The following is a 22146-nucleotide window of genomic DNA, read 5'->3' as shown; positions in this document are numbered from 1 at the left end:
CGACAGAGGAGTTCTAGTCCTACCTTCAGCATGAAAGCTGGCTGGGTGACTTTAGGCCAGTCACACTCTCTCTCAGCCCAATTCACCTCACAGGATTGTTGTGGGAAAAAAATAGAAGGAGGAAGGAGCATTAGATATGTTTACCGCCTTACGTTATTTATAAAAATAATAAGCACAGAATTAAAAGTATTTCACATATGACTTAATGAATTCAGTCTAATTGGCTGGCTTCACTCGGTAATTATTGGTCACTATTTACATGGGATGCGTTCATATACAATACTAGATGAAAATATGATTGGCTAGTTTGTCGCTCAGCCAAAATGCAATGAATAAAAGAGATTAATATGTGCTTTCCTCTCTGCAAGCCATGTTGAAATTTATCTGCTAAAGCAAAGCAGTCTTCATCTCCTTAAATAGATTATCTTTCCATCAGAAATCTGCTGCTAAGGATGCCACCTCTGGGTGTGGGGGGTGGGATGGTCCACCCTTGCACTATTCCACAAATGTAAATGACAAATTTGTTCTTGGAGCCCAGACAAAGAGAGTCTGTAATAAAATTTTGGAGCCACTCAATCGGTGGCCTCTGCCTTATTTGATAGACCCTAAAATTAGGCATCCTCTAGGCCAGGGATCTTCAACTTTGGCAACTTTAAGACTTGTGGACTTCAACTCCCAGAATTCCACAAGTTTTAAAGTTGCCAAGGTTGGAGACCCCTGCTCTAGGCCGCTTTTCTTTTTGGCCTGCCCTACACATAAAAATTAAAACAATGCTGCCTAAACAGTAAATCTGATCTAAATTGATCAAAACTGATGAGTGTGGAATTGAGAGGGTAGGTGCATAACTCTCCTAATTTCTCATTTTTTTCCTCACACCTACAAAGTCATTTACTAACCTGCCTTTATTATTTTTATAAACAACTCAAGGCAGTGAACATATTTAATATTTCTTCTTCCTCCTGTTTTCTCCACAACAACAACAACAACAACCCTGTGTGGCCGGTAGGGCTGGGAGAGAGCGATTGGCCCAAAGCCATCCAGCTGGCTTTCATGGCTAAGGTGGGACTAGAACTCAGAGGCTCCCGATCTCTAGCCAGGCACCTTAAACACTAGATCAAATTGGCTCCCCAGTTTGGGATATGGACAATTAGTAGTCTCACTTTTGCTCTGGGACATCCATGTCCTCCCCACCACTCCACATGTTATCAAGACAGTCTATGTAGGACATTTGGATTTGTGTAAGACAGTAGGTATCCCTGAGGACATTTCAGAGTGGCTGGTCACACAATCTGAGAAAAGTCTTCAGTGACCTTAGCATAGCCAACAGCAATGGGTGGCTGCAGCTGTTTGCACACCCTATTTACAATGGAAATAGGATTTGACCAGTAAGCCATGAGCAATGAGAGATGACTGGTTCTGCTACTTTCAGTTTTTTAGTCCTATTTAGTGCGAGGATCAGATATTAAATGAACGCTTATTGCTCAACGTAGCTGACGGGTTAGTCACAACACTTGCAGTGCAAAGCAGGTTTTTATGAGTCTCATCTTCCTCCCAAGTATCATTGCACTTCCCTTAAAATATAAAAATACCTGTCTGCCTATCTGCTGGGGCATCTTTGCAAGGCTGCTAGAAAAACTCGTTTTTCTGCCTCACCAAAGAGGGTGAGAACTTTTGATTTCTCTAGAGTTGCTAGGATACCCTTGTTATGATAAATTGATTACCTCGGTGTCGCTGGTGTGGTGGCAGGAGAAGCAGACATCCTGTCCTTCTCCTTGTTCTTGAAGCTGCCAAACCCACCAGGGTTTAGAAGAGGACACAGCAAAACTAGCAGGCATCTGGGAAACACAGAATATAAAGCGGTGGGGTATAAGTACAGTAGAGAGACCCAGAAACTATTTGAGTTATTGGTGCTCAGGCTAGTTGGTATTTTTTATTTATTTATTTTTTATTTATTAGATTTTTGTCCTGCCTTCATTACTTTATAAGTTACCCAAGGCGGTGAACATACATATTACTCCTTCCTCCTCCTATTTTTCCCCACAATAACAACCAGAGGTGGTATTCAGCAGGTTCTGACCAGTTGTGGAGAACCGGTAGCGGAAACTTTGAGTAGTTCGGAGAACTGGTAAATATCTCCTCTGACTGGCCCCGCCCCCTTCTATTCTCTGCCTCCCATGTCCCAGCTGATTGGGAGGAAATGGAGATTTTGCAGTAACCTTTCCCTGGAGTGGGGTGGGAATGGAGACTTTACAGTATCCTTCCCCTGCCACACTCACCAAGCGACGTCCATAGAACCAGTAGTAAAAAAATTTGAATCCCACCACTGATTTAACAACCCTGTGAGGTGGGTTGGGTGGAGAGAGAGAATGACTGGCGTAAAGTCACCAGCCAGCTGGTTGTCGTGTCCCACTCCTCCGCTGACGGCCGGGTCAGGGAAATCCGAATCAGGCTTGCCTCTGCAGCTCTGCCCAAAGTCCTAGCAAAGTCCTCAGAGCAGGCAGGAGACCAGAAAGTGACTTCAGCAAGATAAGTTCGACTTTGCCTGACTCAGAGACTGCCAGAAAGCAGATCCTTTATATAGGCCATGGGGTGTGGCTCCATGACTCAGCACTCATTAAGGCCTGCCCCTCCCTTCCTTCTGTTGCCTCCGCCTATCTAGTCTTCTGATGCGAGGGTCACTCCAATCAGCAGCTGTTGGAAATAAACTTTCCTCAGGCTCACATGCTGTGGAGGAGGGGGAGGGGTCTAGCTGCTCCGTTTGCCTGGGCATGGAGCCAGGGCTGGGGCCGGGGGATGCTCCCTCTTCTGCAGCCTGCTTGGGCATGGAGCCAGGGCTGGGACCGGGAGGTGCCCCCTCCTCTTCAGCTTGTCTGGGCATGGAGCCAGGACTGGGGCCGGGAGGCATACATTCCTCCGTGTTCGGGAGCAGATAAGAAGGCCCCGGCTGCTGTGAGAGCGGGCAAGACACAACACTGGTATAGGATAGGGTGAAGGTATAGGATAGGGTGAAGGTATAGGATAGGGTGAAGGGACAGGCACCATATGCTAATTATTCTGATTTCTAGTCACATCAGAAGTTTAGTGTGACTGAAATGATGATTTTGGACCCTCCCATCTTATTTTCTGATTTTTCTTAAATGAGCTGATTTTTTTCTTGATGAGTTATTGCATCAGCTCACCGGTGCAAGAATGTCTGTCTCACATCCAGCAATTTTGTGCATTGTCTTATTACAGTTTGTATGTTCTATTTTTTTTTTTTTAAAGATCTTGTTGTGGGAGGTTTGGCTTCCACCCAACCACAGGTGTGTTATAGATACAGCACTTCTCTCAACGTAGTATTGTGTCTAGCCAAAGTGGCCTACGGTCAATGACAGCATCTATCCAGAGCTTTATGCTGATAAAAAAAAGTGCTTTGGGGCTGTGGAGGTGCAAGTAAAGCACAGGTTTGTTAAAGCATCCAGGGTTTTCCCCAGGATTGCACAGCTGCCTTGTTAGTCCAGAACAAGAAGCATTTCCAGACAGGTGTGACACACATTTCCCTATGCACCCCTAAGCACTTCCCCCCACCTTTTCAAATTTGCATTTATATTCAATTTGCATATCCCTACAAATACGTTATGTTTATGTTCAATATTTCTCAAGAACAATTTTAATTAGGGCAAAAACCCACACATATACACATACCAAAACATCTTCATAGAGCCAGTTTGGTCTAGTGGTTATGGCACCAGGCTAGAAAGCAGGAGACCAGGAATTCTAGTCCCGCCTTAGCCATGAAATCCAGCTACGTGATCTTGGGCCAGTCACTTTCTCTCTCTCTCTCCCCCCCCTCTCTCTCTCAGCCCAATTCGCCTCACAAGGCTGTTGTTATGAGGAAAATAGGAGGAGGAAGATAGGCTGAATATATTCACTACCGATTTGTAAAAATAGTAAGGGTGGGATTCAAATAAATAAATAAAATTGAGAGCCACTGAGGATTCTGAGCACAGCCAAAATATGAAAAGCAGGAAACAACTCGACGGAAAATCGCAGACAATGAAACATTCTCTACCGAAAATATTAGATCTGTGCTTACTAACTGGGGATTAGGGCCAGTGGTGATTTTGCTTTTAGACTTAGATTCTTGATTCTTGCCTTTGTATTGATTTAAATGCATGCTATATAGCAGGGGTCTCCAACCTTGGCAACTTTAAGCCTGGCGGACTTCAACTCCCAGAACTCCCCAGCCAGCAAAGACCCCTGATATATAGCATGCATTTAAATGTACAGTTTAAATGCTGCTTCATACAACTTGAGCTGCCATAATGGGCTTTTAGAAACAAGCATAGCCCTTTCCTAAAGTCTGAGAAACGTTTGGCCAGACTTGTATAAATATCCTAAGACCCACTGAAACTGGACATGCATAACTAATAGCAGGACTACATTTTAAGCAACCTAGCTGCATACACACCCAGCATTGTAGTTATTTTGCCACACTGATTCCTTTTTGGGAGTGTGTGTGTGTGGGGGACCCTTGTAAATTGAGCTGTGTCCTGTAGGCAAAGAAGGAATACAGAGATGTTTGTTAGGTGCCTTTGTGACACCCTGCCAGAATTCAGGCAATTAGTTGGCTACAAAGAGGTTCTGGCACGGAATGTGGAAATAGATTGTTGCGCTACCAGGATTTTGCTCACAAAGACCAGCCTCACGAATAGGCCTCTGCTCCAATGAAGACCTCAAGGCTTCCTTCAGCAAAATGGCCGGGCATTCAATCTTTGCTGGAAAGATATGGGAACAATGTCATTTTCCTGTTTCATTGCACTTCGGAACATCTAGAGAGCTTCAATTTGTAATTAAAACACACTGGATTTTTTTTTTTTTATCACCATGATGTGTCCGAAAACTGATGTTTTTCTTCCACGTTTAGCCTACTTGGCTGACATTTAATCCCTGCGAGGCTGGAAGCTCATGTTTTTTTTCACTGGAACCCATAAATGTCAGTTGAATACATTTGCTATATTCAGTAGACTGAAGCCGCTTTCATCTGGAGAGTGTTGAAGTTCATAATCTGCCATGGTTGGGGGCAAGGAATGAGGAAGGAAAAATGATTTTTGGTACTTTTCTCCGGCCTTCCAGGCTAGGATTAATACGTTGTACATTAAAGGGCTGTTTTGTCTCTTGGTTTTTAGGAAGCACTTTAGATGTTCATTTTTTTTGTATAAAATTCTGCTCTATCTCAAGGAGGTTGCGTAATTAATTATTTTGGAATCTTAGATGGCTCAACTCTTGTGGTGAACTCTTGTTCACCAAGGCTTACCCCTTAACGTTTTGGATTGCAATTTTAAACGTTCATACCTGTGGTCTATGCTGTGAATCACAAAGAATATAGGGCTTCAAGAGAAGACATGTGGATCAGTGATGGGTTTCAAGTTTTTTTTACTACAGGTTCGGTAGGCGTGGCATGACATGGCTTATGTGTGTGGCTTGGTAGGCATGGCAGGGGAAGGATACTGTAAAATCTCCATCCCCTCTCCACTCCAGGGGAAGGATACTGTAAAATCTCCATTCCCTCCCCACTCCAGGGGAAGGATACTGTAAAATCTCCATTCCCTCCCCACTCCAGGGGAAGGATACTGTAAAATCCTCATTCTCTCTCCACTCCAGGGAAAGGATACTGTAAAATCTCCATTCCCTCTCCACTCCAGGGGAAGGATACTATAAAATCCTCATTCCCTTTCCACTCCAGGGGAAGGATACTGTAAAATCTCCATTCCCACCCCACTCCAGGGGAAGGATACTGTAAAATCTCCATTTCCTCCCGATCAGCTGGGACTCGGGAGGCAGAGAATAGATGAGGGTGGGGCCAGTCAGAATTTTTACTACTGGTTCTCTGAACTGCTCAAAATTTCTGCTACAGGTTCTCCAGAACTGGTCAGAACCTGCTGAATGATGTGTAATTGTCTGTGTGTAGATGTTTTCACAATCTGTACATCCTCCTTGCACACTTAAGTCACCCACATGTACCTTAAAATGCGTTTTAGGAAATCAGGATCTGAAATTCAGAATTAGAATCTGGATATACTCAATGTTGTTACCAAAAGTCAAGCTGAGCTTGAAGGAGACTTGCCATGTGTATATAGAAGTTTTATTAAAAATAAGAACATCGCCTTGTAAATTTAATTAATTTAAATTTGCATCAATCTTCAGACTAGTCCTTCTGAAGATCAAAGGATATTCTTTTGTATTTATACACTCCCTGGACTTGTCACTACAGGTGAGTGTTACAAGAAAGATTCCTTTTGGTGTAAGAGCGAGAATACGTTTACCCAGGTAGTCCTTCCACCTTCAGTTTCTACATCTATGTTTGTAGAGTGTCGCTTTATTACTTGGGGTGCCTTCTCAGTCTATTTAAAAGATTTTCAGCTTTCAAAAGAAGAAAATACTAGTCATTTGGAAAAATATTTAGACAAGGTCCTGGAAAGCGGCAGTGGATTTTTTGGGATCTGAATTGCTAGAGCTGCTATTTTTCTGTATATATATATTTTGCTTATATGCTGGCAACTGAAGATGGGGTAGGAATAGTTGGAATACTTGCAGAGCAAGATCTGTCTCATGTTTTGTGCGATTTAGTCCAGGTATTGCCAGTTTCTTTTTCTTAGGATAGATTGTGAAAGTCATTCGGTAGTATGTTTAGGAGAAAATGTAATATAAAAGGTAAAGGTAAAGGTTCCCCTCGCACATATGTGCTAGTCGTTCCCAACTCTAGGAGGTGGTACTCATCTCCGTTTCAAAGCTGAAGAGCTAGCACTGTCCGAAGACGTCTCTATGGTCATGTGGCCGGCATGACTCAACGTCAGACACTATTACCTTCTCACCAAAGGTGGTCCTTATTTTTCTACTTGCATTTTTTACGTGCTTTCATACTGCTAGATTGGCAGAAGCTGGGACAAGCAACCGGAGCTCACCTCGTTATGCGGCACTTAGGGATTCGAACCGCTGAACTACCAACCTTTTGATCAATAAGCTCAGTGTCTTACCCACTAAGCCACCACCACTTAGAAAGGGTAAATAGCACAAAGAATTCTGAGATAATGCTCTGTTGAGTTAAAAATAATTCTCAGCTGTGCCTACAGAATAATAATTAATACTGTAGAATTCAGGAACTGTTCCCATTTATTTCCATTAGAGACTGTTATACAAGAGACTAAGGTAGACTTAAACCAGACCACTGCTGTTTTTCTTTCTAGCTATTTATCTCCCCCATGACCTATGAATGTAATTTTCTAAGGCCAAACTATAACAAATTCATGGATGACTCATGCTAACCACATTCTCAATTTCTCTTCTTCCCACAGAAATCTTGGATGGTCCCAACGCACCCTGTGCTTTCCCCTGCTTTTGTCAGAAAATATCGTAGGAGGAGAGAAGTGTTAGACTGTGGTGGAAAAAAAACCCCAGGCATCTGTGAATATTTTTCCCAACTAAAAAGGATATATTAAAAGGCATAAGCTTTTTGTGAGCTGCATCATCTGATGAAAAAAGCTGTAGCTCATAAAAACGTATGCCTTTCAATACATTTTGTTAGTTTATGTCAGCAAGCAACCAAATCCACTCGTGAAAGGTCCAAGTCAGCAACTTTATTGTATTGTTGCCTAAATTACAAGAATCTTCCCAAGCTGCTTGCCTTCCCTTGGGAACAACCAAAAAACGGTTATGCTTCTCCTAACTGCCCAAGGATTCAAGGCTAGTTCCCTGCTTGACCTCTCCTCTTCTCCTTGCCTGGCTGGTTGGAAAAGGGGCTACCAGACTCCTTCTGAGGGTCTGTTTTTCCTGATATTTTTTTTCAGAAATTCACACCCGTTAGGCTCTTATTGAGGGATACATTCTTCTTGTGTGTAAAAAGTTTTAGGAAGGCCAAGGGTGTTTTTTTAAAGCAGGGAAACATGTCACCCATCAAATCTTCAGAATTTATGAGAACACAGTTGCATATTAAGGGAACTGGATCTAGGAGCAGACATCGCATTCCATTTTAATCTGTTCACCGCCCCCCCTCCAAAAAATCTCTTCATTGAGTACATAATAACTTTGACCATCTGCCATGAAATCATGCTGTGTGATTAGAAAAGATTCGCTGCAGCGTTGTTGTTTATCTTTCTACAGTGCTTAATACTAATTTTCTTAGTTTTATTGTGTGCCCTCACCCACTTCTCTTTTTCCACATATGGTACTTTCCTCCTTTCAGCTAAATTCACAATATCTTTCTTTCTATAAGGGGACAGAATAGGATTTCTTTGCCTATCCCAAATTCCTTAGTATATCACTTTATGTTTCTTTCGGTAAAGAAGGGCAGCTTCCTTTTAAATCTTTCTTTTATGTGGGGTGTATAAAAGTACTCCTCAATTTCCAACCACAATTGGGAATCAGAATCTGATTGCTTGCCCAGCAAGAAGGTTGTTAAGTGATTTTATGCTTGATTTTATGACTTTTGGGGCGTGGTTTCTAAGTGAATTACTGCAATTATTAAGTGAATCGGCTTCCTCCATTGACTTTGCTTATCAGAAAGAGGCTGGGTAGGTTGCAAATGGCGATTACATGACCGCTGCAACCATTGTAATTACATGCCAGTTGCCAAGCACCCAAATTTTAATCACGATATCATGGGGATGCTGTGACAGTTGTAAGTATGAGGACTGGTCCCTTTTTTCAACGCAGTTGTAACTTTGAACTGTCGCTAAATTAACGGTTGCAAGTCGAGGACTTCCTGTACTCAGAAATAATTCATCAGGGATCAGAATGCAACTGAGATAAAAGATCTCAGTTGCATTCTGATCCCTGATGAATTATTTCTGAATTATTATTAAAAGGGATTTAAACACGACATGTCCTGGAGCAGGGGTGTCAAACTAGCGTTCTGCTGGCCGGATGCGTCACGCGTAGGCCACGCCCTCCCCAGCTCCAGGAATGGGAAAAATGTCGCAAAACGTCATATGAAGGCAATGTGATGCGGCAAGTTTGACACCTGTGTCCTACAGTAAATACGGACCACAGAAATGGCAACCACATATGCCTCAGAAAGGAGATTTGAATTTATTGAGGGAGAAGACAACCATCCCATGAAAAGCATTGGTGGAGAACTCAGCGGGTGGCAAAGAGCAATAAAAGGAGAGGTAACGTTCATTGGAGAGCTATTTATTGGGGGAAATGGCATTGAAAGGAAGCATTATTAAGGGGACAATACCATGAAAATATGAAAACATTCACAAAGCACTCAGTAGGGGAACTAAGAGTCAGTGGGAAATAGCATTGAAAGGAAACGCAGCTTTCATTGGGAAATAGCATTTAAAACAATAAGCAGTATTGAGGGGTGGAAGTGAACAGCCCTGGGGGGTAACAGTGGAACAGCCTGTACGGTCCACTTTTAATAGGAAGGGAGAATCCAATGCATGTTCTGTATTGCAGTAGAGAGGGAAGGAGAGAGCCAAGTGTGATTTTTTTTGGAGAAGCCAACGAAGGGAGACGTACAAATGTCTTAAATGTGGGGGGTTGGGAGTTCAGAAGAAGGGGTGCGGAAAATGGGGACCGAGGACCTTGTGTTATGTAACAGATCAGGGGTAATGGAAGAAGACGACCATAAGGAAAGACAGTCAATTAGAAAGGAAGAAGGAAGCGAAAAGACAGGTGTTCCTTTTATGGTGCAAAGATTTTGAGAATTAGTAATGAATGTGGCCTCCAGACATTTGCAAGAGGAGGAGGAGAAGGAAGGAGGTCTTTAGAGTACTTATCTCTTCCTCTGAGTCAACTTAGTACTCTCCTTGCCTTCCTGAACTACAGAATCTATGAGTTTGGATTAGTTCGGGGAGAAGATATTGGTACATTGCTCCTTTTATCTAATCTGGATCCAACTGATGAGACAAAATCAGCTACTACTTCTAGGCTGTGGAGTCTAATTAAGCTGCATCTGCCCTAGGAAGGATGTACTTCTGAAGTGTAAGGAAGCATAGGAAGGAAGCAATCAAGGCGGGAAGGTTTAAATGACTATCTTGAAGATGAAACTGCTTATCCAACTCATTGGGAAATCAGAGCAGGCCTCTGCCCATAGTGACCTGCCTCAGTTCCAGGCAATTAAGGAGTGCGAACCTCAGGCTGCTCAGAGAATTAATAACAGTAACAGAGTTGGAAGGGACCTTGGAAGTCATGTAGTCCAACCCCCTGCTCACACAGGAGACCTGTACTAGTGATTCAAACTGCCAACCTTTCTGATTGACAAGCTCAGTGTCTTAGTCACTGAGCCACCTAGTCAGGCTCTGAGGTTATTCCAGTTCCCTGGAATAAATCAAGTTTGCAAGGAGGAAATAAACGCAAGACCTTGCCTCCCCCCAGCTTCTACATTTATCTCACGTAACTTCAACTAAAGCACGAGGTTTCTTTCTTCCTGGTTGTCCAAAAAGTTGGATTTTTTTTAAACTGTGTTTCCCAATGTGAGTTATTCAGAAGGGCAGTGAATCATCTCCTCACTTAAGCCAAAGTACATAAAAGGCATCCCAGTTCTGATTGGCTGACAAATCTGCATTGGCCTGCTTATTCAAGATGATGATCACTGATTAAATCTGATCCAGGCACCTTTTCAACTTAATGCTAAAGTGCGTCTTTCCAATGTTTAAACTTTACTCATATGTCGACATTACCTTTTTTTTTCCTTTGTATTTTGTGTTAAATCTGGATTCATTCCGAATGTACTATGCATATCTACTATATCTACTTGTTGCTAATATATTTTTAAAGATTTCTGGAAGGTTTGATGTGCCCCCTTTTTCTTTTCTTTTTAGGTGCTGTGTAATGGTCCAGGAACGTGTGTCCCCATATGTCTATCTGCCTTTTTACTCAAAATACTGGGACTAAAGAAAATAATCATTGTGTATGTTGAGAGCATCTGCCGTGTTGAAAATCTATCTCTGTCAGGAAAAATTCTTTACTACTTTTCAGATTACTTCATTGTCCAGTGGCCTGCTCTAAAACAAAAATATCCCAAATCTCTCTATTTTGGAAGAATAGTGTGACATGCTACGAAGAAATACAACTAGTGCCAGTATGACCACTAAACATTTTTGGGACTCTGAATTTCTTTCAAGTTAGACCTCATGGTAAACAGACTGTATGTGTGTGCCATCCAAGGTCACATGGTTGGCACCCTGGAAATACTGTTGCTTTGTTGCTACTTCCTAAATCTGTGATGTATTTTTTTTATCCCCTCAAATCTTGACTGCTATATATATTTATTTTTGTACTCTACTATAATTGCTTTTTTAATTGTTTTTATTATTGCCATCCAGAGTCACTTATCTGAGATGGGCAGCTGTAGAAATTTAAAAAAATAAGGATGAATCGATTAATATGACACCAGTACTGATGTGTATGACATGGCATTAAAATATGAAAACAAAGCTTGGTATGTGATGTGAACTGAACTAGCATCTCAGAATTGAGAAATTACTGCTACTTTCCCATTTCTTACTCTTGACTAAACTTTTTCCCCACAAAATTTACAAACTTTTGACAACAATAGTTAAGATGGCAGTATACAGTCCCATTGAGCTTTATATGGAAAAAGTCAATTGAGAAGATGCTAGTTGGAGCAAATAAGAGATTCTTCCTGCCAATTATCCCTTTTTCCCTCCAGAATAGTACTATGTTTTAAGATTCAGATCATACAACCTCATTTCAGAGGCCAATGAGATAGATGTGTGTGAGAGAGACTCTTGTTCTGGTATAACAGTGTTCGTTTCTTGTACTCGAGCAATAAAATAGAGGTGGTCTTCAACTTAACCATAGTTTATATAGTTATCGTTCAAAGTTAAAATGGCACTGAAAAAAATGACTTATGACCATTGTTCACATTTATGAGCATTGCAGCATCCCCAAGGTCATGTAATTCACATTTGGATGCTTGACAACTGATTCACATTTATGGCAGTCACATGGTCTGTGACTTTCTGACAAGCAAAGTCAATGGGGAAACCAGATTCACTTAACAACCCTGTTAACTCATTTAAGAAAAGGAAGGGATTCACTTAACGAATGCGGCGAGAAAAGTCGTAAAATGGGGCAAAACTCACTTAGTGAGTTTAGTGAATTTCTCACTTAGCAACATAAATTTTGGGCTCCCCTGTCGTAAGTTGAGGACTACCGTATCTGCTGACTATTTTAAGCATGAAGGAAACAATCAAATCAACTTGGGCCCCACCAAAGTTTTTACTCTGCTGCTGCTTTCCCAAAACTCAAAACTATCTGCTATCCTTTCCTTTTTATCTTTTGGCCTAGCAGAGTGGGGTCCTGTGATTTAAATCAGGGGTCTCCAATCTTGGCAACTTTAAGCCTGGAGGACTTCAACTCCCAGAATTTTCTGGGAGTTAAAGTCCGCCAAGCTTAAAGTTGCCAAGGTTGGAGACCCCTGATTTAAAGTGTAGTTCTTAAAGCCTTGCCTTGAATTGGTAAGAAATAAAAGAAATACTGGATGCCACAAACAGAAGCTTCATTTGTTCTCAGGGAAGACAGATTTTCCAAGCTAAGCATTAAATCTTTTTCACCGTGTTAAATTTCAGGACAAGATACTTTCATCAGATAAGTGACAAGATTTTCTTTTTTTTTTTTTAGCAGCCCCATGTGTAAATACTTAAATGACGGTTAGCAATGCCAAAAGAGGAGTGGGGATGAGAGAGAAATGCAAGAAAAATACTACTTTGTCAGCAAAGATGAGTTTAGTGTATTTAGGTTTTGTTTGTTTAATACTTCCAGACATGTGGGTTAGTACTTGAAATCCTTTCCCTTAAACCAGAAATGGCATTAAATATCAAACACTATTGAGAAGAATAGATTTCAGAGGAGACTGGATTTTCTGAAATGTGTTGTTAGTTGTCTGAGATTGTTAGGCAAATTCTAGTCCAATATTATTCTGTGTATATAGCACACTAAAACCCCACTATTCTGTACATAAAGCACTGAAAACATATCAGTCATCGGTATACAGCATTACGTAAGCAGACCGATTTAGCAGAAACACAAACATTGGAGAAAATAACAGAAAGAAAAACAAATGTGTTACGTGATCCATCTATGGAGCCAAACAATAGTCTTAAGGTCTGTATCTACACAAGCTTGCTACTCTTACTTCCTTCTCCAATTCTTTTGATTTGAGCTAGACAGACAGTTTCAAAGTGTGTCTGCATTTTACCCATGTGATCAAATCAAGATGTGTACTGAAAAAATATGCGTTTCTAGTATGCCAACTTGATGCTTTCAGATGTTTGTGTGAAACTGGCAGGAGAATTTAGGACATTTTCTAAAGGCTTTCCTTAGTTTGATTGCAAAGTTAAGTTTAATATCCCATGAGACCAGCTTCCGATTTTTTTGAGCAGCTCCATTTTCATTTTAACAGAAAAAGTGGAAATTGACATAATTCTGATGGCACCATAGTAATCAAATTTGGCTTGGCAAAGTCTTCTGATGACACTGACTTTTCAAACACAAAGAATAACAGACATATATTTCTGAATCTTGTGGAGAGGAGGTAACTAAACAGTTGAATGGAATTCAGCTAGGGCCAGTAGTGTAACAATCTCTTTCCAAGTGTGTCTTATGGAATAGTACGACTGAAGCAATCAACTCAGTAATCTCCAGATATTGTGGATTTCCAGCCCCATCAGTTCTCCACTAGCCTGGTCAATGGCTGTTTGATCTGTAGTTCAGTCTGGTCTGCATTGTATTGCATATTTCTAACCATGTTATCCCATAACCCCTAAACAATGTATACTGTATGCATAGAATTTGAGTTTATATCTAATTCTGAGACTGCTGCAGTTGTCTTGGAATCCTGTAATTTTCTTAGCAAGGTTTTTCAGCTGTGGTTTGACATTACCTTCTTCCTAGGGTTGAGAAAGTGTGACTGGCCCAAGGTCACCCAGCTGGCTTTGTTTCCCAGGTGAGACTAGAACTCACGGTCTCTCCATTTCCAGCCTGATGCCTTAACTGCCACACCAAACTGGCCCTTTATTATGTGGTAACCAGAACTCAAATTAGACTCATGGGAATTTTTTCATCTTTTTAACCAATGAGTTCACAGAATTATATTATGTCATGTGTATCCCAGTGCAATGCATACATCTGTGCAAATATGTTTCCTCTGGCTTCAGTAGAATTTATTTTCAAATATGTGATTGTAGAACTTCATTTTTATTCCAGATTCTAAAAATTTGAAATTACCATTGAATTGTAGGGAATTCTATGAGATTTGATAATTTTAAATAAAATATTTGCCATTTTTCCATCTTTCCTTTTTTAAGCTAAAGTACATAGTTTTTGTTCATTCTCAGTTTATCTACACAACAATCTTGTGAGGTAGGTAAGGCAGATGGATGGTAATTAATTGTGATGATTGAGCCAGGATTTAAACCTTTCTTAGCCTCAGTCTAATCCATGAACACAAATAATTTTCAGGGCTGTAAATTTAGATAAATATCACTTAATTTTATCTCTCCAATAAATTTTCCTATCTGAGCTGTTTTCTTCATTGCCAGTTTTTGGTTTTGGTGGGCAGTTTGCTGAGATGTGAGGTAATGAAATATTAATTAATAGTTTAGCTGGATCAGAACCATTTTTGCAGTGTGCTTCACCAATGAATTCCTTGCGAAAACTAACGTATTTTATTGAAAGCAACTTTGTGGAATATCTGTGAAGGGCTAAATAACCATGGAAATGACCTGACCTCTAGTTTTGACTCATGTGTTCTAGCTTTTTGCCCAGTGGCTCAGATGAAGGTTAAAGTATCAGGACTTTTTGTAGAACTGTATATTGTTTAGTAAATAAGGAATATCATCCACTGATTGTTATGACTGAAGCTCTTTCAGTTCCTAGGAGCATTCATTTATGAGGCAAATTTACTGCTACTTAATGTATTCTGCAGTCTAAAAAATTCCTCTCCTATACAACAACCTTTTTCTGCTCAATGCCCACCAGATCATTTGGACCAATATGTTCACCATTCCAAATTAGCATGGCAATTGCATATAGTAGGCATTTTTAAGTTTTTCATGTGACCAAGGGGCCATGAGGCACTATGACAGCTGCAACTTTGCAGAATGATACTAAATTCCCTTTATTTAGAATTATAATTTGGAAACATTACTGAAAAAAAGTGGTTGTAACCACTGTAGTTCTGAGGAAATATTTCAAGCTTGGAACCCCTTCTTAGAATCTTCTGCCCATTGATTGTTGCCCTACTCTTGGGTGTTACAGAGAATAAATCCACAACCTCTTCCCTATGACAACCCTTCAAGTACTGGGAGATGGTTATAATTTCTCTTAGCTTTAAGATTAGGTTTAGGGTTAAGCTAAACTATACTTTTAACTGTTGTCCATAAAAGTTTGGCTCCAGATCCACCATTATCATTGTTGGTCTTCTCTGCACTATTTCCAGCTCCTTGGCTTCCTTGTCTTGTGGCAACCAAAACTGGATACAGTAATCCAGGCATAATCTGACCAGTGTAGCATAAAAGCAGAATTACCACTTTTTGTGGTCTTGATATTACACCTCTACTAATTCAGCCTAAATTTGTGTTGATCCTTTGGGCAGTTGTAATACACTGCTGGCTTACCTGTGATCTATCAGGACATCCAGATTTTTTTCACAAATACTATTGAGAATCACGTAACCAGATGTAACTTTATATCCGATTTTTCCTATCTCAATGCAGAGCCCTGCCTTTCTTGCCACTGAATGCAATATTCAAATCTTTCAAATTCGTTTTGAACCTTGGTCATATCTTCTGACGTTTTAGCTTTCTCCCCCAGCTTTGGGCCATCTGCAAATTCAATCCCAGCCAGGGGTGGGATTCAAAAATGGTGGGCGTGGCCATGGTGGGTGTGGCCTCCTCGGCCTCCTGCACCATGGCAGGGGGGCTTGCCCTCCCCAGGCTCCAGAGGCTTTCCTCAAGCCTCCAGAAGTGCTAAAACAGCCGCTTCTGGGCTCTGGAGGCCCTCCGGAGGCAGGAAACGGGCCCGTTTCCAGACTTGTGGAACTCCTGAGGCCCGTTTTTCACCCTCCCAGAGCCTCCGCGTGGGCCCTGCACTTACCTGATATCCAAAACGGGCCATGTGGACACTCAGGAGGGGCGGGGTGGGCGGGGCCAGCCAGTCATTGCAACTACTGATTCGGCGAACCAGATGTAAAATTAGCATCCAGTTTGTCTGAACCACTCCGAACTGGCTGAATCCCATCCGATCCCAGCCAAACATTCCTGAAAAACACATCCCTCTTTTCATTCCTAGCCTATAACTGAAGCCAGCTGACCTTATTTTTTTCTGTTCCATGCAGAAGGCATGATATCTATCATTTTTTTAAACACAAAGCTTTCTATACGTATGGCCCACGTCACTTTACAATGATGACAAGAACGATATCGCCTCAGCATCTATTTACTTCTTTTAGTGCTGTGTCTTTCCAGTTGCTTACTTAATTTACTTCCATTTACATGGCCATCCATTTCAAATTCATGATCCTGGACAGCTAAACAATATTTTAAAACAGCATAAAAACATAAACCCATGAACATAAAATCAATGAAAAATAACATCATAGATGTAATCCACATCCGAGGAGGTTAAAAACCACCAACACAAATCGGCACAACTATTGGATGGAATCTCTCTGGATCGCAAGGCCTAATGACTTCCATCCATGGTCACTTTGTTTTGTCCTGCTGGGCTGATTTGACACTAGAAGAGAGCAGAAGGCCCATATTGCTAGAGAAAGCATTGGACGGGGACCCTAAAGCAAACAAAACATTCTGACAGATGGCTAAAACCACCGCTCTAGCTGTCAAAACTTGCCTCCTCCCCCAATCCCAGTCCACATTAATGGGAATGATTGAATTTTTTTTTAATCCCAGCAGCTGGGAATTCCACCAATTCTCTGCACCATAACTTGCCCTGCAAGTTAACTTGCTGGCCTCGTTACCAAAGCAGAGTAGAGTTTCCTGCCTAGGCAGGGGGTTGGATTAGAAGACCTCCAAGGTCCCTTCCAACTCTATTATTCTATCCTATTCTATTCTAGAAACACAAGCAAATTTAGGCTGGCCTATTTTATGTTATCTCATGGACTGAAATAAATCTTACTAACTGTCCGAATGTGTTTTAAATAGGGTTTAAATAGGATTCTTTTTTTTTTTAACTATGTAAATGAATCAGAAACTAAGGACAATTTGCATTTCTGACAAGGCAGCAAATAGGAGAAACTGGACGGCTAGGCCTAACTGTTTCAATGCATGGGTTCAACTGTTGAACAAACACAGCTACACAAGTTCACATAGAAACCATGAGTTGCAAGGAACAATGACGAGGGTTCACAGAACATACTGTATTAAAGCCAAGTTCACATCAAGGCTTGTTTGAAATCAGCTACTGATTTACCCGATTGCAAAATATCACCTTGCTTGGAATGCTGGTCAGTGCTTCCTGGCTCTACACCCGGTTATCTGCATCCCTGTTTGGTTAAAACCGGTTATTTCAGAGGTTTCGCAAACTTGGGAGACTGTGGGCAATCCCTTTCAATTGGCAGGAATTCTGTCCTAATGCCACCCTCGGGGCTTCTGAACTAAAGCCAGTATCTTCTCCCCCCATCGCTAAGGCTTCAGCAGCCTGACCCTATATTCAACTGGCCTCCTGCTTTAGATGCCCAATCATGCCTGCAGCTACTGAGAAAGAAAATAGTTTGGTTGCAGAAAGTGCAGATATTGCATTTCCCCCCCCCCACTCTAGCTCAGAGTGAATTTTACATTTCATGGAATAACAGTGACTTTCAACCTGTCATATATGCTGCTCTGATTTTTCAATCAATGGCCAAACAGATACACAAACTTTGTCCTGAAAGTACAGATGGAAGAAGCGGCGCTGACAATTCATTTCAATTCTTCTTCTCTGGAATATATAGTTGTTTCAGGATTGGACTGCCTAAGCAAGGCAGCCGTTGATCTTTATGCTCCCCCACTGGGGGAAGCAGCAACCGACTGGAAATATTTTCTACCATTTTGTGGCACAGAAGTGAAGGTGATGGCAATATCAGTTGCACAGGATTGAGGAAGGATTGAGGAATGGTAGGGTGGATTAACCCAAAGCAAAACCAGGAGGTGTGAATTCTGCAAATCACAGGATCTCCAAGATGATGGTTCCACAAGAGCCATATGGGTGGAGAGGCGAGTTGTGGGGAAGCAGTTGGGACTACAGCTCTAAACTTTTTCAACCTCATTGTCCTCACTTCATTAGTAGATTAAAGTAGTAGAGCAGGGATCCCCAACCCCTGATCCATGGAGTGGCACTGGGCGGTGGCATGCCAGAAACCAGGCTATGCAAGCAAGCAAAGTTCCATCCATGGAATGCAGGCAGCACATAAAACCACGCCCTCCCCTATCCGTGGAAAAATCTCTCCATGGAACTGGTCCCTGGTGCCCAAAAGATTGGGGGTTGCTGGAGTAGAGGAAGGGACCAAGTCAGGAGATCCTTTCTTGCTCCTTCCTTTTTATATTTATATTATATTTATTTATTTATTTGTCACAACAGTATACATAAGCATAAGCATGAAATAACTATATGATATATAAGCATATATAGAATCATAAGTATGTAATAACTATATGAAATTGGATACAATCAAAGGGAACATTAGGACAGGAACAGTAGGCATGTTGGTGCTCTTATGCACGCCCCTTACAGACCTCTTAGGAATAGGGTGAGGTCAATAGTAGATAGTTTTTAGTTAAAGTTTTGGGGATTTTGGGAAGAGACAACAGAGTCTGGTAGTGCATTCCAGGCATTAACAACTCTGTTTCTGAAGTCATATTTTCTGCAGTCAACACTGGAGCGGTTCACATTAAGCTTAAATCTATTGTGTGCTCGTGTATTGTTGCGATTGAAGCTGAAGTAGTCTTCAACAGGAAGGACATTGTAATCAGATGATTCTATGAGTTAAACTCAGGTCATGTCGAAGGCGGCGGAGTTCTAAATTTTCTAAACCCAGGATTTCAAGTCTGGTGGCATAAGGTATTTTGTTGTAATTAGAGGAGTGGAGAACTCTTCTTGTAAAATATTTCTGGACACGCTCAATTGTATTAATGTCAGAAATGAGGTATGGGTTCCAGACAGGCGAGCTGTATTCAAGAATTGGTCTAGCAAATGTTTTATATGCTCTGGTTAGTAGTGTAGTGTTTCTGGAGAAGAAGCTACGCAAGATTAAGTGTACAACTCTTAAAGCCTTTTTTGCAATGTAGTTGCAGTGGGCTTTGGCACTTAGATCATTTGATATGAAAACTCCACGGTCTTTAACGGGGTAGGGGGTCATCTATAAGGTATCACTGCAAAGGAAAAGTTGGAAACCAGGCATGCATACATGCATTTCACAGTTACCACAAGAAATGTGGGTGGAGGAGTGAGATACATTACATAAAAATCCAGATCCTTGAACAACTTGGAGGCAGGGTGGTGTAGAAACACAGTGCAGTTTGAGACACTGGCTTACTAAATTATACAGGAAAATATATTTTTCACCTTCTATAATCATGCTCTGTCAAAGGGTGTACACTACGCAACTTGATTGTCCCTAGCAGGGCTGCCCAGGGCACGTTTTTTTAATTCATAAAGTCAAAACCAGACTTTGATCAGCGCTTCAGTTTCACAGGTAGGTACCTTACTCACAATTTTTTAAACAGGTTTTTTTGGAATTAAAGGAAATGACTGGGACTTGTTTCAGCATGTTTAACATTTGCTCTTGAAGATCTCTGATATTTCAGTGCATTAGCATTTTACCCAAAACTGAGAAAATGTTTCATTATCAGTAAGATAGTCAAGCTTTACGAATGGAACCAGCTGCTTCACATCAAGGAGCAGCCAGGGCCATCAATAATCTAAAGTAATAGCTGTGCAAACACACCAACAAATTGTAATTCAGAGAGAAATTACCTTAACCTAGCTTTGATTAGGATGACCCAGTTGCCGCTGAAACCACAAATCGCAAGAGGACTTCTGGCTTTAGACCCACAAAAGGTCATGATGTTAATTTCTGTTAAAACTGGAGAGAGGATCTGGGAGCTCTTCAAATATTGCTGAAATAGCACTGCTTGCATCTCACCATTGGCTGTACTGTCTGGCTGCTATCAGGAGCTCTAATCAGCGACAATTGATACTCTTAACTATTTAGGTTGTATAAAATATCATTTCTTTTAATCTTTTGGCACAGAAGAAGTGGAAAAATTAGCATTCATCCCATTATTTTCCAAGTCTGCCTCTGTTTTTGGTCAAAGAATACAAAGGTTATTTTAAATGAAAATGCATTCCTTTGTTGAAATCAATACCAAAGAATATAGCTATTGTGATATATGATAGGAATAGTCAATAAAGTAATTAGCATAGTATTAATTGAACTCAGAAAGCATGGGTTAACATCTGAAATTAGCTGAATGGCCTTGGAGGCTTAATTAGCAAACTCACAAGAATGGTTTTTTCTTAGCACGGTCAACCAACCATTTACCAAACAAGCCATTTTAATTCTCATTGTTGCTTTCCTCATAGGTTTCAGCAGGTTCTGACCAGTTCTGGAGAACGGGTAGTGGAAATTTTGAGTAGTTCAGAGAACTGGTAAATACCACCTCTGATTGGCTCCGCCCCCATCTATTCTCTGCCTCCCGAGTCCCAGCTGATGGGGAGGAAGTGGGGATTTTGCAGTAACCTTCCCCTGGAGTGGGGAGGGAATGGAGATTTTACAATATTCTTCCCCTGACACGCCCACCAAGCCATGGCATGCCCAAGCCACACCCACAGAACCGATAGTAAAAAAAATTGAAACCCACCACTGATCACAACTGATAGCAAGTATAAGACTCTAGTAGAGTCCAAGGCATAGAGGCAATCTAACAGATCAATAATATTTTTTTAAAAACCCACACCCTTTGGTTTGCTGTGAAAAAAATCCCCGTTTGGCTCCCTCTGCAACTCCCTGTTCTCATGTAGGTGTGACACAACTTGATTCTTCAACAAACCAAGAACTTCTGCTTTAAACTTGGCTTTTCATTGTCTTGTTCTCAGAAGTAAAACCAGGTGATTCTAGATCTTAGATTTAATATTCTCACTGCAGAACAGAGGGGATTTAAATAATCAGATATACTGCTTCAGCCATGGAAAGCCTTTTCTCTGTGATTTACAACTACTTTAAACACAGTGTTAGAACAACACAAAATAGAAATGCCAGGAAGAGCTTGAGTTTGCAGTAGGAACTCAAGAATAAAAGTTAATTTCTGCTGCTCCAGTGTGAAACATATGATTATTTTTTTTCATAGCTCACTCAGTAAGGGTAGCGTTTAAACAATGATCTGCTGAACAAACTGTACTATCCTGGTGTTCATACAGCACTAAAAGTATTAACTGCTCTTGGCACCAGCATGCCCATGTTGGCCACCTGATGATGCAGTTGCTAATATCTTTGTCATTTCCTGTAGTCAAGGTGGTCATTTGGAAGACAGGATTCACAATGGGCACCCTAGGCTCCGAGGTTCAACCCTTAAGGCACCAATTTTGCTTCGCAAGACAACAAACAATATCAGCAACTAGCTTCCGTTTCCAAATGGAACCACAGTCCAGTGAACTGGAATTTGTTCATTTTTATAGGGCAAAAGAGACTGTTCTACAGTAACCATACCATGGCTTATTCGGTGCCATTTCTTTCTCTACCTTAACAGATACTTCACGTGTTAAACTATCCCAGTTTAAATAGCTGCTTCAGAGACCCAGAAAGAAAGATGCTTCAAAGCAGGGGTGAAATCTGAAGAACCGACAGCGGAAATTTTGAGTAGTTCAGAGAACTGGCAAATACCACCTATGGCTGGTCCCAGAGTGGGGTGGGAATGGAGATTTTGCAATATCCCTCCCCAGGAATGGAGATTTTGCAGTATCCTTCCCCTGCCACACCCACCAAGCCATGCCCACAGAACCGGTAGTAAAAAAAATTGAATTTCACCACTGCTTCAAAGTAATTGATCGTGAAAAGTCGTCTCAAACCAATGATTTTGTCTTGAGGAAACTCTGTTCTGTAAGTAGCTAAATAATAGAGCTGTTTCGGACTAAACATGCCAA

General features: G+C 41.2%; 1 protein-coding gene across 2 annotated transcripts in view; it reads left to right on the top strand.

The window, feature by feature from the left end:
• Positions 1 to 22146, top strand: part of CNN3 (calponin 3) — a 105686-nt gene that overhangs the window by 34738 nt on the left and 48802 nt on the right. The window contains exon 4 of one of the 2 annotated variants that reach the window (XM_058176107.1): positions 10806 to 11420. The exons of the other annotated variant lie outside the window; for it this stretch is intronic. Coding sequence (XP_058032090.1) covers positions 10806 to 11036 — 231 coding nt within the window. The 3' untranslated portion in view covers positions 11037 to 11420. Of the gene's footprint in view, positions 1 to 10805; positions 11421 to 22146 lie in introns of those variants that run through there. 2 annotated transcript variants of the gene reach the window in all.

Source organism: Ahaetulla prasina, chromosome 3 (assembly GCF_028640845.1).
Source record: "Ahaetulla prasina isolate Xishuangbanna chromosome 3, ASM2864084v1, whole genome shotgun sequence".
In the NCBI taxonomy this organism is placed as follows: Eukaryota; Metazoa; Chordata; class Lepidosauria; order Squamata; family Colubridae; genus Ahaetulla; species Ahaetulla prasina.
This window is presented reverse-complemented; position numbering and strand designations above follow the sequence as displayed.